Source organism: Moschus berezovskii, chromosome 25 (assembly GCF_049115385.1).
Source record: "Moschus berezovskii isolate FMDL1 chromosome 25, NW_MosBer_1.0, whole genome shotgun sequence".
NCBI classification, from domain to species: domain Eukaryota; kingdom Metazoa; phylum Chordata; class Mammalia; order Artiodactyla; family Moschidae; genus Moschus; species Moschus berezovskii.
Genome location: NC_142484.1, coordinates 52,098,533 through 52,113,133, shown reverse-complemented (window position 1 = coordinate 52,113,133; position 14,601 = coordinate 52,098,533). Strand labels below are relative to the sequence as shown.

Here is a 14,601-nt window from a genome sequence, read left to right as displayed (position 1 = left end):
TGCAGTACCTAGATGCAATGTCAAAAATGACAGAACGATCTATTCGTTTTCAAGGCAAACCCTTCAGTATCACAGTAATCCAAGTCTATGCCTTGACCAGTAATGCTGAAGAAGCTGAGGTTGAACGGTTCTAGGAAGACCTACAAGACCTTCTAGAACTCACACCCAAAAAAGATGTCCTTTTCATTATAGGGGACTGGAATCCAAAAGGAGGAAGTCAAGAAACACCTGGAGTAACAGGCAAATTTGGCCTTGGAGTACAGAATGAAGCAGGGCAAAGGCTCATAGAGTTTTGCAAGAGAATGCACTGGTCATAGCAAACACCCTCGTCCAACGACACAACAGAAGACTCCACACATGGACATCACCAGATGTACAGCACTGAAATCAGATTGATTATATTCTTTGCCGCCAAAGATGGAGAAGCTCTCAGTTCAGTTCAGTTCAGTCGCTCAGTCGTGTCCGACTCTCCGCGACCCCATGAATCACAGCACGCCAGGCCTCCCTGTCCATCACCAACTCCCGGAGTTCACTCAAACTCATGTTCACAGAGTCGGTGATGCCATCCAGCCATCTCATTCTCCGTCGTCCCCTGCTCCTCCCGCCCCCAACCTTTCCCAGCATCAGAGTCTTTTCCAGTGAGTCAACTCGTCGCATGAGGTGGCCAAAGTATTGCAGTTTCAGCCTTAGCGTCAGTCCTTCCAATGAACATCCAGGATTGATCTCCTTTAGAATGGACTGGTTGGATCTTCTTGCAGTATAAGGGACTCTCAAGAGTCTTCTCCAACACCACAGTTCAAAAGCATCGATTCTTCGGCCATCAGCTTTCTTTACAGTCCAACTCTCACATCCATACATGACCATGGAAAAACCACAGCCTTGACTAGACGGACCTTGGTTGGCAAAGTAATGTCTCTGCTTTTTAATATACTATCAAGGTTGGTCATAACTTTCCTTCCAGCAAAAACAAGATTGGGAGTTGACTGTGGCTCAGATCATGAGCTCCTTATTGCCAAATTCAGACTTAAATTGAAGAAAGTAGGAAAAACCACTAGACCATTCAGGTATGACCTAAATCAAATCCCTTACGATTATACAGTGGAAGTGACGAAGAGATTCAAGGGATTAGATCTGACAGACAGAGTGACTGATGAACCGTCGATGGAGGTTCGTGACTCTATACAGGAGACAAGAATCAAGACCATCCCCAAGAAAAAGAAATGAAGAAAAGCAAAATGGTGTCTGAGGAGGCCTTACAAACACCTGTGAAAAGAAGAGAAGCGAAAAGGAAAGACACACTCATCTGAATGCAGAGGTCCAAAGAATAGCAAGGAGAGATAAGAAAGCCTTCCTCAGTGATCAGTGCAAAGAAATAGAGGAAAACAGCAGAAGAGAAAAGACTAGAGATCTCCTCAAGAAAATTAGAGATAATAACGGAACATGTCATGCAAACATGGGCTCAATAAAGGACAGATTTGGTAGGGACCTAAGAGAAGCAGAAGATATTAAGAAGAGATGGCAAGAATACACAGAAGAACTATACAAAAAAGATCTTCACGACCCAGAGAATCACGATGGTATGATCACTCACCTAGAGCCAGACATCCTGAAACGTGAAGTCAAGTGGGCCTTGGCAAGCATCACTACTAACAAAACTAGTGGGGGTGATGGAATTCCAGTTGACCTACTTCAAATTCTAAAAGATGATGCTGTGAAAGTGCTGCACTCAGTATGTCAGCAAATTTGGAAAACTCAGTCGTGGCCATAGGACTGGAAAAGGTCACTTTTCATTCCAATCCCAAAAAAAGGCAATGCCAAAGAATGCTCAAACTATCGCACAATTGCACTCATCTCATATGCCAGTAAAGTAATGCTGAAATTTTTCCAAGCCAGGCTGCAACAGTACATGAACTGAGAACTCCCAGATCCTCAAGCTGCATTTAGAAAAGGGAGAGGAACCAGAGATCTAATTGCCAACATCCGCTGGATCATGGAAAAAGCAAGAGAGTTCCAGAAAAACATCTACTTCTGCCTTATTGACTAGGCCAAAGCCATTGCGTGGATCATAACAAACTCTGGAAAATTCTGAAAGAGATGGGAATACCAGATCACCTGACCTCCCTCTTGAGAAATCTGTATGCAGGTCAGGAAGCAACAGTTAGAACTGGACATGGAACAAGAGACAGGTTCCAAATAGGAAAAGGAGTACATCAAGGCTGTATATTGTCACCCTGCCTATTTAACTTCTATGCAGAGGACATCATGAGAAACGCTGGGTTAGAGATAGGCAGATGACACCAACTTTATGGCAGAAAGCAAAGAACTAAAGAGCCTCTTGATGAAAGTGAAAGAGGAGAGCTGAAAAAGTGAAAAAAGTTTGCTGAAAACTCAACATTCAGCAAATTAAGATCATGGCATCTGTTCCTATCATTTCACTGCAAATAGATGGGGAAACAGTGGAAACAATGACAGACTTTATTTTGGGGGACTCCAAAAATCACTGCAGATGGTGACGGCAGCCATGAAATTAAAAACACTTGCTCCTTGAAGAAAAGTTATGACCAATCCAGACAGCATATTAAAAACCAGCAACATTACTTTGCCAACAAAGGTCCGTCTAGTCAAAGCTATGGTTTTTCCAGTAGTCATGCATGGATGTGAGAGTTCGACTATAAAGAAAGCTAAGCCTTGAAGTATCGATGCTTTTAACTGTGGTGTTAGAGAAGACTCTTGAGAGTCCTTTGGACAGCAAGGAGATCCAACCAATCCACCCTAAAGGAAATCAGTCCTGAATATTCACTGGAAGGACTGATGCTGAAGCTGAAACTCTAATATTCTGGCTACCTGATGCAAAGAACTGACTCACTGGAAAAGACCCTGATGCTGGGAAATATTGAAGGTGGGAGGAGAAGGGGACGACAGAGGATAAGATGGTTGGATGGCATCACCAACTCAATGGACATGAGTTTGAGTAAACCCTGGGAGTTAGTGATGGACAGGGAGGCCTGGCGGGCTGTAGGCCATGGGGTCACAGAGAGCTGGACATGACTGAGCGACTGAAGTGACTGAAGTGAACTGTCTGCAAAGCACAATAAAGGGAAGTGCAATAAAACAAGGTATACGTGTTTTCTTGACTAATTTTCTGTTTACCTATTCATTTTTGTTTTTAAGGATAGGTAGTTCTTTGGCTCCATCGAGTCTTAGCTGTGGTGTGTGGGCTTGGCTGCCCTGCAGCACATGGGATCTTAGTTCCCTGACCAAGGATCAAACCCATGTCCCCTGCACTGCGAGGCGATTCCTATCCACTGGACCGCCAGGTAAGTCCCCACCTATCTGTTTTAATAGAGATACGCTAATCTGTGGGCTCCTCCCTTTTCCTTCTGATCCTGTCACTTTTCACTTTTAAGGCTGTGTTAGGTGTTAAATCAATGCTCCAGCTGCCCAATGCGCTTCAGTGCTCACTGTCAACAGTATTCTATCTGACGTCACTGTTGCCACACCAGTGTGTTTCCTCATCAGACCATCACATTTGTCAAGCGTATCTTTTCCTATTTACCAATGTATTTCTTTCAAGCCTGTTTGTGCTTACTAGTGTTTTTAAACAATATATAGTTTCCTCCTCAGTTCAGTTCAGTTGCTCAGTCATGTGTGACTCTTTGCGACCCCATGAATCACAGCACGCCAGGCCTCCCTGTCCATCACCAACTCCCGGAGTTCACTCAAACTCATGTCCATCGAGTCGGTGATGCCATCCAGCCATCTCATTCTCTGTCGTCCCCGTCTCCTCCCACCCCCAATCCCTGCCAGCATCAGAGTCTTTTCCAGTGAGTCAACTCGTCGCACGAGGTGGCCAAAGTATTGGAGTTTCAGCTTTAGCATCAGTCCTTCCAATGAACACCCAGGATTGATCTCCTTTAGAATGGACTGGTTGGACCTCTCTGCTTTTTAATATGCTATCTAGGTTGGTCATAACTTTCCTTCCAAGGAGTAAGCGGCTTTTAATTTCCTGGCTGCAATCAGCATCTGCAGTGATTTTGGAGCCCCAAAAAATAAAGTCTGACACTGTTTCCCCCTCTACTAAAGTATAAACTCAACGAGGAGTTTTTTCCCCCCAGGGGTCTTATTCCCAGAGCCTAGATCAGTGTCTGGCACATAGCAGGTGCTCATTAAATACATACATACATTGACAATATGTACTTATACTTAGCTTTATGAGAAAAAGTTACAGTTAAAAGTATTCAGCACTTCCATCTTCTTGAACAAGACTACGTTCCTAGCATACTTAACCTACCTAATACTCCTTGTTGTTATTTTCCAGAGACTCAGAAGAACCTTTACAAAAATAACTGGTCCTGTTATTATCATTGTTGAGTGACTTTGCCAAAAACTACACCCTCATCCTATCTTGGGGTTCTCTTTTCTTTCTGCTAAAGGATGCTCTTTAGAAATTCTTATAGATAGGGTATGCCAGAGATAAATTATTTTAGTCCTTGCCCCAAAATGTCTTTCTCTTGTCCTCAACCTGCAGTGGTGCTTTAGATGGATAAAGTTATCATCACTCAGCATTTTAAAGATATTAGCTCATTATCTTCTAGCTGTTATTGTTGCTGTTGAGAAGCCTGCACAGTTGATCATCTTTTGGAGATTTCTTCTCTCTGGTAGCTTTCAGTTGCAAAGAATGTCTCTAGCCTTCTAGTTGCAAAGAATGTTTCTCATTGCGATTGATTTTTACTTGTCCTGCTTCGTATGCACAGCGTAGTTTTAATGTGAGGTTTGACAAGTTATCAGTTCTGAAAATTTCAGGATGTACTTCTTTAGTTATCATTCCTTAGTCATTCTTACAGCCCCTTGTTCTAGGACTCCCACTAGATGTATACTGAAGGTTCTCAACCTGTTTTTAATATCTCTTAATGGCATAATGGTTTTTCCCATGGTCACGTATGGATGTGAGAGTTGGACTGTGAAGAAAGCTGATCGCCGAAGAATTGATGCTTTTGAACTGTGGTGCTGGAGAAAACTCTTGAGAGTTCCTTGGACTGTGAGGAGAGTCAACCAGTCCATTCTAAAGGAGATCGATCCTGGGCGTTCATTGGAAGGACTGATGCTAAAGCTGAAACTCCAATACTTTGGCCACCTCATGCGACGAGTTGACTCACTGGAAAAGACTCTGATGCTGGGAGGGATTGGGGGCAGGAGGAGAAGGGGACGACAAAGGATGAGATGGCTGGATGGCATCCCCGACTTGATGGACATGAGTTTGTGTGAACTCCGGGAGTTGGTGATGGACAGGGAGCCTGGTGTGCTGCGATTCATGGGGTCGCAAAGAGTCAGTCACGACTGAACTGAACTGAAGTAGACAAAAGAACTGTACACAGAAAAGTATAAGACACTGATGAAAGAAATCAAAGATGACACAAACAGATGGAGAGATATTTCATGTTTCTGGGTCGGAAGAATCAATACTGTGAAAAGGACTATACTACCAAGCACAATCTACAAATTCAACGTGATCCCTATCAAATTACCAACGGCATTTTTCACAGAACTAGAACAAAAAATCGCACAATTCATATGGAAACACAAAAGATCCCAAATAGCCAAAGCAGACTTCACAAAGAATGGAGTTGGAGGAATCAACCTTCCTGACTTCAGATTATACTACAAAGCTACAGTCATCAAGATAGTATGGTGCTGGCACAAAAACAGAAATATAGACTGATGGAACAAGATAGAAAGCCCGGAAATAAACCCATGCACCTATGGGTACCTTATTTTTAACAAAGGAGGCAAGAATTTACAATGGGGCAAAGACAGGCTCTTCAATAAACGGTGCTGGGAAACCTGGACAGCTACATGTAAAAGAATGAAATTAGAACACTTCCTAACACCTATACAAAGATAAACTCAAAATGGATTAAAGACCTAAATGTAAGATCAGAAACTATAAAACTCTTAGAGGAAAACATAGGCAGAACACTCAATGACGTAAATCAAAGCAAGATACTCTATGACCCACCTCCTAGAGTAATGGAAACAAAAACAAAAGTGAACAAGTGGGACCTGATTAAACTTGAAAGCTTTTGCACAGCAAAGGAAACGATAAGCAAGGTGAAAAGACAGCCCTCGGAATGTGAGAAAATAACAGCAAATGAAACAACAGACAAAGGATTAATTTCCAAAATATACAAGCAGCTCCTACAACTCAATGCCAGAAAAACAAACAACCCAACCAAAACGTGGGGAAAAGACCTAAACAGACATTTCTCCAAAGAAGACATACAGATGGGTAACAAACACATGAACAGATGCTCAACACTGCTCATTATCAGAGAAATGCAAATCAAAATTACAATGAGATATCATCAAAAAAATCTACAAATAATAAATGCCGGAGAGTGTGTGGAGGAAAGGGAACACTCTTGCACCGTTGATGGGAATGTAAATTGATACAGCCACTATGGAAGATGGTATGGAGATTCCTTAAAAAAACTAGGAATAAAACCGCCATATGACCCAGCAATCCCACTCCCAGGCGTATACCCTGAGGAAACCAACGCTGAAAAAGACCCATGTATCCCATTGTTCACTGCAGCACCATTTACAATAGCTAGACTATGGAAGCAACCTAGTTGTCCACTGACAGATGAATGGATCAAGAAGTTGTGGTACATATGCACAATGGAATATGACTCAGCAATCAAAAGGAAGGCATTTGAGTCGGTTCTGATGAGGTGGATGGACCTAGAAGCTATCACACAGAGTGAAGAGAGTAAGAAAGACAAAGACAAATATTGTATTCGAATGCATATATATGGCATCTAGAAAAGCAGCACTGAAGAATCTATTTATAGGGCAACAACGGAGAAACAGACATGGAGAAGACACTTATGGACATGGGGAAGGGTAGGAGAGGATCAGACATTCTTCACCACCTCAAATCCTATTTCATTATGCCTATGTTAGGGCCAAAGAAATCTGCATTTTGACAGTTTTCCAGACTTGAGAAAGCATCACACGCACAGTACAGAAAAAACAGGGACGTGTTGCAGACATTCTCACATGATCGGAAGTACTGTTCTCATGAACTTCCTGCATTTTCAGTTTCCTTGGCAGCATCAGTTTCTAGGCCTTCAGACTCCCATCAACTAGATATTCAGTAGCTACATGGATCAAATCGTTTCCAAGAAACTGCCACTGATATTAAGTTTGCCAAATACATGTATAAGCTTACACTGAAGCTGACTAATCCAAACCATTTTCTTCACAAGCCTTAGATTATAAAGACAAATGACAGAAACTTACAGCACAGAGGCATTTATTAGAACTCTGCAGTAAGCCAGGGCTTTAAGAGAATGACACCTGAAAAACTCTATCCTTGAGTTCAAAAGAAGGCACAAGCTTGTAAACACAATACAAGATACAGCAGCATGACCTATGAAGCAATCAAAATTATCAAAGACTTCATGTCAGTCCCTCAACACAGGATTTTTGAATGAGTATTTGCCTGTACTGGCAGTATGGCCATCAGTATTCTAACAAAAAATGCGAGCAAAGGCACAGAGGTTCGAACAGGGTGTGTGTAGTGTTGCTGGGGTACGAAGAGCGCATGAACTGTAAGCACAAGAGGTAAGCACTTTCAGAAACATGTGTACGCATGTGTGTGTAAACACTGACATAAACATATCAATGGACATATCTGTACATCCAACTGCCAACTCACCACAGACCCACTCCTTCCTTTCCAATCCTTCCAAAACCAAACTCTTCATTTCCACTCCTTAGTTTCTCCATTTTCACAAATGGTAATCCCACTCTTCTAGCTGCTCAGGCCGAAACCCTTGGGGTCCTCCTTGAAACCGCTTCTGCGTATCCACCTCACAACCTACCAGCACTTCTTGTCATTCGACTTCGCAACCTATCTAGAATCTGACCACTTTCCAAACGTCCTCCACAGCGTCCACCCAGTTTGAGTGATTAGTACCTCATCCTTGGATTTCTGGAGTGGCTTCCAGTTCATCTCCATTTGTACACAAGAACCAGGGTGATCCTTTAAAGACATGCCACCCCTGTGCTCATGATCATGTCTCTTCCGCGCAACAGCTTCTAACTCACTCAGAATCAAATCCAAATTCCATAAAGGAGCTCTAAAGACACCTCCCAACCCCAGTGCTTTCTGATCGAATTTCCTTCCCTTCTCCCTTACTCACACGGCTCGAGCCTCTGTGGTGTCCCCGTTGTTGTGTGAATATAACCAGCATGCTTCCACTGCAGAGCCTCTGCACTAGTTGCTCTGCTTCCTCTGCCTGGACTGATCTTCCCGAGATACCTGTATCATTTGTTCTCTCATTTCATTCACATCCCTGTCACACTGTCTCCTTATTAAAAAGGACTTCCCTAATGTCTCCATACTGTTTCACTGTCACCTAACTCTATTCTTTCTTATTGGCAGTCACTGCTATCTGACATTATCTACTTATCTGTATCTTACCATTACAACCATCACTACAACTGTAGCTCCATAAGAACAGACCACATTTTGTTCACTACTCATCTCCACTATTTGGAATGGTGTCTAGCACATGCTGCTGCTGCTAAGTCACTTCAGTCATGTCCGACTCTGTGCGACCCCACAGACGGCAGCCCACTAGGGTCACCCCCGTCCCTGGGATTCTCCAGGCAAGAACACTGGAGTGGGTTGCCATTTCCCTCTCCAATGCACGAAAGTCAAAAGTGAAAATGAAGTCGCTCAGCTGTGTCTGACTCTTAGGGACCCCATGGACTGCAGCCTTCCAGGCTCCTCTGCCCATGGGATTTTCCAGGCAAGAGTACTGGAGTGGGTTGCCACTGCCTTCTCCGGTCGAGCACATGGAATACATCCAATTGATATTTGCTGAATGGATGACTGTTGACTAAATATACTCATATAGCCCTTACCCAACTTAACAGCTTCCCTGGTGGCTCAACTGGTAAAGAATCTGCCTGCTACTGCAGGAGACACAAGAGACGTGGGTTCAATCCTGGGGTCAGAAAGATCCCCTGGAGAAGGAAATGGCAACCCACTCCAATATTCTTGCCGGCAAAATTTCACGCGTGGACAGAGGAGTCTGGCGGGCTCTATATATAGTCCATGGGGTCTCAAAGAGTTCTACATGACTGAGCGCTCACCCCACACACAAGTTAAATAGAAAGATGACTAGAAGGAGTATGGAAGACATTTGAGCTGTACAAAATTGAGAGCAGAAATATCTGATGAGCCATAACTAAAACCAGATAAGGCAATGAGAATGAGACAGCTGTGAAATTAGTTAAATAAAAGCAGCAGAATCTACAACTGACTGGATGTGGGAGCTTGGGTCAATGAAGGAGCAATATGCCTTCTAGGAATTAAAAAAAAAAATGAGCAAGGAGTAAAATCAATTTTAGACATGTTGAAGTTGAGGTACTTGAGACAAATTCAGGTTAGGATATCCAACGGCTGCTTGTTAGGCGGATTTGGAACTTACCAGAAAGATGACAAGGCTATAGATTTCGATTCAGGAGGCATCAGTGTGTGAGGAACAGTTAAAATCAGTGAGATGAAATTACCCAGAGGAAGCATGTAGAATCAAAAAGAACAGAAACAGACTGCTAAGAAGCACCAGGAAGAAGAAGAAGATGCAAGAAAGGAAACTGAGAAGGACTGGACTGAGATGTAGCAGACCACAAAAGTTTGCACAAAACGCTGAAGTGATTTTCGGGAGAGGAGGACAGACTGAGGTTGAGGGGAGTAGGGGTCACATACGGAATGACGGTGAAATGAAATTCAGGTTTGAAGTGAGTGACATAGATTTGGCATAAGTGCTGAGGAGAATGAAGAGAAACCTTCCCGTCGACCACACTGGAAACTGACTAAAGACAAAGAGCAAATAGAGCGGCTATGGTTTAAACTGTCTAGCAATAGGAGAATGGATAAGCAAAATACAGTAATCTATACAATGGAAGATAAGGAAAAGGAAAGAACTATTAATGAGCACAAAACCATTAGTGAGTCTTGAAAACAGAGCAAAGAAGAGCACTCTTAACTCAAGCACAATGAGAGTTATACACGTATGGCTTCATTTGTATGAAGCTCTAGAATACACAGTGATCACCTAGGGAGGATGCTAAACAGCAGTTGCCTCCAGAGGATGGCACAGACATGGGCTGACTAGCAAGGAGCATGAGAGCGTGAGGCAATGGTAATGATCCAGTGCTACACCCTTCTAAGGATTTGGCTTTCTAAGCTGCAGGTTTTTATCAAAAGTGTTCCGTGCAGCACTGCCCATAATAGCAAACCCTTGGAAATACTTAAATAACCATCAGTAGAAGATGCTAAGTAACTCCAGATAGTAGTATTAACACAATTGGCCATTACACAGCAATTAAGAGGAAAGAACCAGACTAACAAATATAAACAACGGATACAGATATAAACACAGATACATGTACAACATTATATATTTATATATATATATATGGAACGTAAAAAAGTATAGAATGTTGCTTATGGATATGCTTGTGATGTACAGTAAGAGTATAAACACAAACATAAGAAGAATTAACGACAAATTCAACACAATGATGATCTCATCTCTGGGGAGAAAAGAGGGAAATGAAATCAAGATGGATACTAACAAAGGAATCTTCAACTCTACCTGTACTGTTTCATTTCTTTAAAAAAGAAATCTGGGGCATTCCCTGGTGATCCAATGGTTAGGACTTGGTATTCTCACTGTCTGGGCCCCAGGTTCCATCCTTAGTTGGGGGAACTAAGATCCTGCAAGCCATGTGGGATCTTGGGTGTGGACAAAAAAAAAAAAAAGTCTGAAGCAAACACTGCAAAATATTATTGGACAAAGCTAGACAGTAAGAGTTTTATAGGTATTCATCTATGCTTTATCCTTGGAACATTTAAGAACACGAAAAGGCACAACATTATAGTATAAAAAAATGCAGTATTACTACCATACACGTTATTACTAACAATTATGTTCTCTTAAACAAATCTGTAAGACTGTCAGGTAAATGTCCTCAGGCCTTTAGGAAATGCTTACAATCTATATATTGGAAGTGATTTGAAAAGTATCTGACATTTTCTGGGTCTGAGTATGTTAATACATGACAGTAAAACAGAACCAAGGGACTTCCCTGGCAGTCCAGTGGTTGACTTCGTGCTTCCAGTGCAGAGGCCACGGGTTCTATCTCTGATCAGGGAACTTAGATCCCACATGTTGCATGGTCAAAAAAACAAAACTGAAAAAAAGAAAAACAGAAATGACAGAACTACTGTAGTCAATAACACCGAAATCATAAAGATATTCCAGTCCCATTAAATCATTAAAGATATTTAATAATGAGGCAACAAATGATTATGTTCTCTATATCTTCTAATCTTTTATAAATGGCATTACTTTTATAACCGGGGGTGGGGGGGAACTGCAAGGGAAACATATCAAACAATCAATATCTTGATTACGTTTTTCTTAATTACTTTAAAATTTTCTTCACAGAAATGTTTTTCTTTTTCCACCTTTCTCATTTCATTCCAAATTCCTAAGGAAATGAACAGCTCTGAGGCATGAAACTTCTGTTCAAAATTATAAGTAATATACACACTTCAAAAATTCTTAAAAACTGATGAACCAGAAGACAATTTTAAATATGCTGCAAAAGAAGCAATGGTCCATGAAAAATCTATGATTTTCACACCTACTGCATTCCATATCTTCAGGCCAAGGAACACCAAACAGCTCCCTGAGCTTCGAGCACTCACTGTGAGCCTGCTGACAGCCCGCGGCAGGGAAGGGTGACACGTCCGTACTCCACACAGGAGCACAGAGCGCACAGAGAGATGGCCGGAAGTCCCGAGAGCAGTCCAAATTCACCCCAGGGCGGAATGGCCGGGAAAAGTCCAAACCAAATCATTAGATGGACAGTTGTATACAAGTCAAAGTTTTCTTCACATATAATATGGCAATATTCCTGTTTTTTCTGTTTCAGAAGATTTCTGAAGGCAATTAAAATCTTCTGAAGGGAAGTTTTTGTGTTTTTCAACAAAACCCTCTTCACCCTACCCTAGAGATTCTGATTTGGTTAAGTATGAGGTGTATTACAGAATCTATACGGATATTTTAATTATTACAGGTGATATTAATGAAAACACCTAGCTCAGAACGACAAATAACAATACATACAGTCCATTTTACACAGAAAAACCCACAAAAGATATGTGTCAAATGCTCAGAAACCTGACTACTGCTTGGCAATGGGATTACAAGAGATTTCAAATTTGTTTTTCTTATGTACTTCAATTTCTGTATTTTTGTCAACTAACATATATCAATAGGAGAGGAGGACAAAAAATGAAAGAGAGGGTAGGAGAGGAAGAGCAGTCGTTATACACAGGGGTACACATTTTGAGGTGGCAGGTAACGGAAGAGATATCACTTTGGTCTCATATTTGCCTGTTCTTTTTACATTAAAAGCAAAATTTAAAAACATACACTAGAGTTCTTTGAACTCTGAAAGCACACGATGTAAACAGAGCTAATACTGTAAGCTGATATTAAGGAAACAGAAAAAATAGTGGCCCCAAACATAAAACCATACTAAAATTATCATCATAACCACAGGAAGGGATCAATTATCCCTTTTGACTACCAAGTATTTTTTTCACATGTTTATATAATCAGTTTCAGAGTCATTGCTGACTTTTACCTCATAACATAGTCTCACCACAAGGCCTTTCCACTAAGACTCAATCAATTTATTTCTAATTTGATATAAAACATTTTCCAGAAGGCTTCTATACACAACGCAGTCACAAAACCGAGTGTCACTTAGAGAAACAGGTGTTCAAAGAAGTTAACTGTGTAACAGACGTGATAACTGATAGATAACTATATGGGACGATCCCTTTACCACTTCTTATCACTATTCAGTTCAGTTCAGTTGCTCAGTCGTGTCCGACTCTCCGCGACCCCATGAGCCACAGCACGCCAGGCCTCCCTGTCCATCACCAACTCCCGGAGTACACTCAAACTCATGTCCACAGAGTCGGTGATGCCATCCAGCCATCTCATTCTCTGTCGTCCCCTTCTCCTCCCGCCCCCAACCTTTCCCAGCATCAGAGTCTTTTCCAGTGAGTCAACTCGTCGCATGAGGTGGCCAAAGTATTGCAGTTTCAGCTTTAGCATCAGTCCCTCCAATGAACACCCAGGATTGATCTCCTTTAGAATGGACTGGTTGGATCTCCTTGCAGTCCCAGGGACTCTCAAGAGTCTTCTCCAGCACCACAGGTCAAAAGCATCGATTCTTCGGCGATCAGCTTTCTTCACAGTCCAACTCTCACATCCATACATGACCACGGGAAAAACCATTGCCTTGACTAGACGGACCTTGGTTGGCAAAGTAATGTCTCTGCTTTTTAATATACTATCAAGGTTGGTCACAACTTTCCTTCCAAGGAGCAAGCGTCTTTTAATTTCATGGCTGCAATCAGCATCTGCAGTGATTTTGGAGCCCAAAAAAATAAAGTCTGACACTATTTCCACTGTTTTTCCATCTATTTCCCATGAAGTGATGGGACCAGATGCCATGATCTTTGTTTTCTGAATGTTGAGCTTTAAGCCAACCTTTTCACTCTCCTCTTTCACTTTCATCAAGAGGCTTTTGAGTTCCTCTTCACTTTCTGCCATAAGGGTAGTGTCATCTGCATATCTGAGGTTACTGATATTTCTCCCGGCAATCTTGATTCCAGCTTATGCTTCTTCCAGCCCAGCGTTCCTCATGATGTACTCTGTATATAAGTTAAATAAGCAGGGTGACAATATACAGCCTTGACGCACCCCTTTTCCTATTTGGAACCAGTCTGTTGTTCCACGGACAGTTCTAACTGTTGCTTCCTGACCTGCATACAGGTTTCTCAAGAGGCAGGTCAGGTGGTCTGGGATTCCCATCTCTTTCAAAATGTTCCACAGTTTATTGTGATCGACACAGTCAAAGGCTTATCACTATTACTATACAGTATACTGGAGAAGTCAATGGCACCCCACTCCAGTACTCTTGCCTGGAAAATCCCATGGACGGACGAATATAAAATAACACTACATATAATAGTATGTATGTAGTGTATATATATATATACACACACACACTATATACAATAAATATAACATATATTTATATATAATAACATATAACACACTATATGCAACCAGCACTTCCAAGCATGAAGAAATCATTTTAAATGAATAACTTTAAATTAAATCAATGTTCCCATCAAGAACAACTTCAAAATACAGGAAAAGTTTTAAAGTATCTCTTGAAGGCTACTAGAGAACTACTGAAGGAAAAGAACTAGACAGACCAGGAATCAGAGAGCAGGGAAGCATGCAGAGGTGGCCCGATAAGTGCGGCCACTTCTCCAAGGAGGTATCTGCTGAACCTGGGTGTAAGGCAAGAGACTGAGACGCAAGTTTTGCCTAGGCTGATGCTAGAGAACCAAGAAACCAGCAGGGCTCTGGTAGGCGTGCAAGACCATAGACAGTACATGTGTATATTTAACTGAATCACCTTGCTGTA

General features: G+C 41.8%; 1 protein-coding gene and 1 pseudogene across 10 annotated transcripts in view; one reads left to right on the top strand and one right to left on the bottom strand.

Annotated features, from left to right (window-relative positions):
* The window catches only part of LOC148773957 (ferroxidase HEPHL1-like), a 125,150-nt pseudogene that overhangs the window by 85,892 nt on the left and 24,657 nt on the right, over positions 1–14,601 (bottom strand). Inside the window, exon 5 of the transcript XR_016036280.1 lies at positions 10,674–11,271. The product of XR_016036280.1 is annotated as a ferroxidase HEPHL1-like (transcript). The remainder of the gene's footprint in view (positions 1–10,673; positions 11,272–14,601) is intronic.
* Positions 1–14,601, top strand: part of LOC148773958 (ferroxidase HEPHL1-like) — a 153,346-nt gene that overhangs the window by 126,741 nt on the left and 12,004 nt on the right. For 4 of the 9 annotated variants that reach the window (XM_088832021.1, XM_088832026.1, XM_088832028.1 and 1 more), the window contains one exon: positions 193–832. In XM_088832021.1, the coding sequence (XP_088688147.1) occupies positions 193–317 (125 nt within the window). In that variant the 3' untranslated portion in view covers positions 318–832. Of the gene's footprint in view, positions 1–192; positions 833–3,171; positions 3,318–11,528; positions 11,672–11,749; positions 11,988–14,601 lie in introns of those variants that run through there. The other 5 variants (XR_016036293.1, XR_016036296.1, XR_016036292.1 and 2 more) reach the window with 4 other exon arrangements.